Source organism: Cricetulus griseus, chromosome 3 (assembly GCF_003668045.3).
Source record: "Cricetulus griseus strain 17A/GY chromosome 3, alternate assembly CriGri-PICRH-1.0, whole genome shotgun sequence".
Lineage (NCBI taxonomy): Eukaryota > Metazoa > Chordata > Mammalia > Rodentia > Cricetidae > Cricetulus > Cricetulus griseus.
In genome coordinates, this window is record NC_048596.1 from 95,545,890 (window position 1) to 95,549,646 (window position 3,757).

At 39.2% G+C, this 3,757-nt stretch overlaps 1 protein-coding gene across 1 annotated transcript; it reads right to left on the bottom strand.

Annotated features, from left to right (window-relative positions):
• Positions 1–2,251: 2,251 nt before the first annotated feature.
• Positions 2,252–3,217, bottom strand: LOC100773838 (olfactory receptor 51Q1). Its single transcript, XM_027408031.1, has one exon. It carries the CDS (start codon positions 3,215–3,217, stop codon positions 2,252–2,254), a length of 966 nt encoding a protein of 321 aa, XP_027263832.1.
• Positions 3,218–3,757: the final 540 nt, after the last annotated feature.

A 3,757-nucleotide genomic window follows, 5' to 3' on the forward strand; every position in this document is an offset into this window, starting at 1 on the left:
GTAGAATGGTTCAGTGCTTAACTATGGGTGTCTGTTTCTGCTTTGAACAGCAACTGGATGAAGACTCTCCTTACTCTCCCTGCCCAAATTTGGGTTCCAAATTTGGTCAGGGGTTCTATTCCCTATCCCCTTCTTCGAGGTACTATGCAAACTTCTCTTGGGGTCTTCCTTGTTTCCTAGCTCCTCTGGCAGTGTGGAATGTAGGCTTGTGATCCTTTGCTCTATATATAAAAATCAAAAAATGAATGAGTACATACCATGTTTATGTTTTTGTGATTGGATTACCTCACTGAGGCTGGTTTCTTCTAGTTCCATCCATTTTCCTGTGAATTTCAAGATTCCATTGTTCTTTTCTGCTGAGTAGTACTCCATTGTGTAAATATGCCACATTTTCTCTATTCATTCTTCAGTTGAGGGACATCTAGGTTGTTTCCAGGTTTTTGATATTACAAATAATGCTGCTATGAACATAGTTGAACATATGCCCTTATTGTATGAGTGTGCATTCTTTGGGTATATGCCCAAGAGAGGGATTGCTGGGTCTTGAGGTAGACTGAGTCCCATTTTCCTGAGACCACCATACTGATTTCCAAAGTGGTTGTACAAGTTTGCACTCCCACTAGCAATGGAGGAGAGTTCCTCTTTCTCCACATCCTCTCCAGCATAGATTGTCATTTGTGTTATTGATTTTAGCCATTCTGCCAGGAGTAAGATGGTATCTCACAGTGGTTTTGAGTTGCATTTCCCTGATGGCTAAGGATATTGAACCCTTTCTCAAGTGTCTTTTAGCCATTTTGAATTCACATGTATGTGTCTCTGAAAACATAATCTATACCTTTCTTCTCTAATCACATATAAAATTTAAATGGAGACATAATAAATTTATCCTTTATTCCATCCTAACTCTTAGCAAATAGCAAGTTAAAAATACTTTTGAGATTTAATGATATTTGAATTAAAATAAGTTAAAAATTTCACTTTTATGGAATTCATAGGGTTGAAGTGTCCCCCTTAATTAAGGCAATTTCAGAAATGTGTCTTTGAACAAATACAGTTTCCTGTTTGCCCCAGATATTAATGGTTTAAACATTTTATTCATTATGATAGACCACCTTTCACCCTGAAAATTGTCCATCGTTAGACAATAAGCTGTATAATAACCTACCTATGAAACCACCTTGCTATACAAGGAACTGATTCTTCCTCCAAAACCATATGCACTGGTCTCCACAAGCATAATTTGTGTGTATTTAATGACTCTGGGAGGCACATCGACTGACCGATTTCAACTGAGGCATAAAGTAAAATATGAACAGACTCAACTGCCCAGGCATCACTCCAGTATTTTTTCTTCCTCTGTCTTCCTTCCATTCCTTCACCCTTCATCATCTTCAGCCTGCTGTGAGGTATAGTCTGCTTTCTTCTCTGTCTCCTCCTCTCACTCAGTTCTATAAGCACAAGGCTGTTTCTTTCTCCTTCTGCCTGTGGTTTAAAAGAAAACTTCATCCAGTAGGGATGATCACACTCTCACCTTTGAAACTGCAGTTCCCTTTGTAGAGTTGGTTCCCGGGTCTAGTAATAGGCCCTTAGCCTCTCTCACCCTATTATAATGACAATATTTTCTACTTTGTAAGCCATTCCTCTCTATTTGACAGTCACCTATACACAGTAATTTTTTTGAAGTACTTGTTTGGTTTAGAACAGCAATCAAAAGAATTTTGTTTGCTATTCTCTAAAACAACAAAAACTGTCTATCTTATTTTCTGGTTTATAGCTAATATTTTATAATGAATGTATGTAGTTTGTGTTTAATTAAATTCTAGTATTTAGTAATGAAAGAGGCATGCAAAGGCTGTAGCTTCAGTGAGCGTTTTATACATTATTAAAGTATACATTAATTATATATTAATGTATACATTATACATTATAAGAATTTTGAGTTTTAAAACAAAATCATATACTTTACCATATGTTCAAAACACTGCACAAAAGAAAGAAAAAGTTCTACATTTTAAAAGTGGATGGATCTCTTCATCTCAAAGGCAAATGGTTATAGAAAAGCAAACTTGAGCTTAAAAAACACTACTATTAATTTCCAGTCAAACAATAATGTCTTTTGTATAACTGAGATTATCCTACAAAGCATCTGTTTTTCTTGGCATCTTTGCTACATACAAATTATGGTGTAATATTTATGCTTGATTCGTTGTTACATACACAAGATTACCCTTTTCACTGTCAACTTCAGATTTCAGTGTGCTTTTCTCTGCAAGAGGAGGCGAGTGATTCCTTGGCGGATCTGCTTGGTCTTTGCACTGTAAATTATGGGGTTCATCACAGGAGGTGCCAACAAGTAGATATTGGCCATGAAAACATGGACCAATGGGGAGGCATGCTTGGCAAAGCGGTGAGTCATAGAAACACCAACCATGGGGACATAGAGAACAAGTACAGCCAGCATATGGGACACACAGTTGTTGAGAGCCCGGAGTCGTTCAGTCCAGGTGGCTGTGTTCAAGATACTTTTCAGGATGAGTGCATAGGAGAGTATAATGAGCAGAGGGTCTAATACAATAATGAGCAGGACCAGAGCAAATCCATACCAGCTGTTGATCCTGATGTCAGCACAGACCAGGTGAATCATATCCTGGTGGAGGCAGTAGGAGTGAGAAAGAAGGTGGGAATGGCAGAAGGGCAGGCGCTTGAGTAGGAAAAGGGAGGGGAGAACAGCTAAAACACAGCGGCAAATGATGGCCAACCCAATTCTACCAATAACCCCATTGGTGAGGATGGAGGCATAATGGAGTGGGCGGCAGATGGCTACATAACGGTCAAAGGACATGGCCAATAGAACAGATGATTCCATAAAGGAGAAGCCATGGAGGAAGAAGAATTGGGCAAAGCAGGCCTCAAAACTGATTTCCTGAATGTTGAACCAGAGAAGCTGCATGACGGTGGGCAGCGTGGTGAGGGTGAGACCCAGGTCAGTGAGCGCCAGCATGGAGAGGAAGAAGTACATGGGCTGGTGGAGAGATGGCTCTGTGCGGATGACAGTAAGGATGGTAGTGTTGCCCATAATAGAGATGATATAGAGGCAAAAGAAGGGAATGGAGATCCAGAGATGGAAAGCCTCAAAACCAGGGATGCCCGTGAGGATGAAGTAGAAAGGATCGTGAGTGGTGTTAGTTATTTCTGACATGCTTGGTGGATACAACATGCATAATCTGTGTTCCTCATTAAGAACAGAGTCACTATGATACTGTAAGAGAGTCATTGTTCATTCAGTCAGTACAACCAAGAAGTATATGCTACAGATGGCCCCTTGTAAATGCACTACTGAGTCATTCAACAGTCAGAAGCTGAACACTGAAGATTCTCCCATAAATTTCTATTTAAGACAAACTCATTTCTTTCAACTTGCATTCCTTCTGCTGCGTACCAAAATGTGGCTATATATTTCTTCTGGTAACATGTACTCTGATGACTGTTGTATCTATGAATACACACATATGCACACACACACACACACACACACACACACACACACACACACAAACACACACACACACACACACATAAACTGAAACTAATCTTATTAGGATTTTAAACAAACAAACAAATGACAAATGAAGCAAAAGTTTTGTCTTTGTTCTATCTGACAGTCATCACAGAAAGATGATTTTTTTAGTGCTTTGTACTACTTACTCAGATATAAATTGGGAAATATTGAGGTGACTTCAGCCACTGTATGGATAAT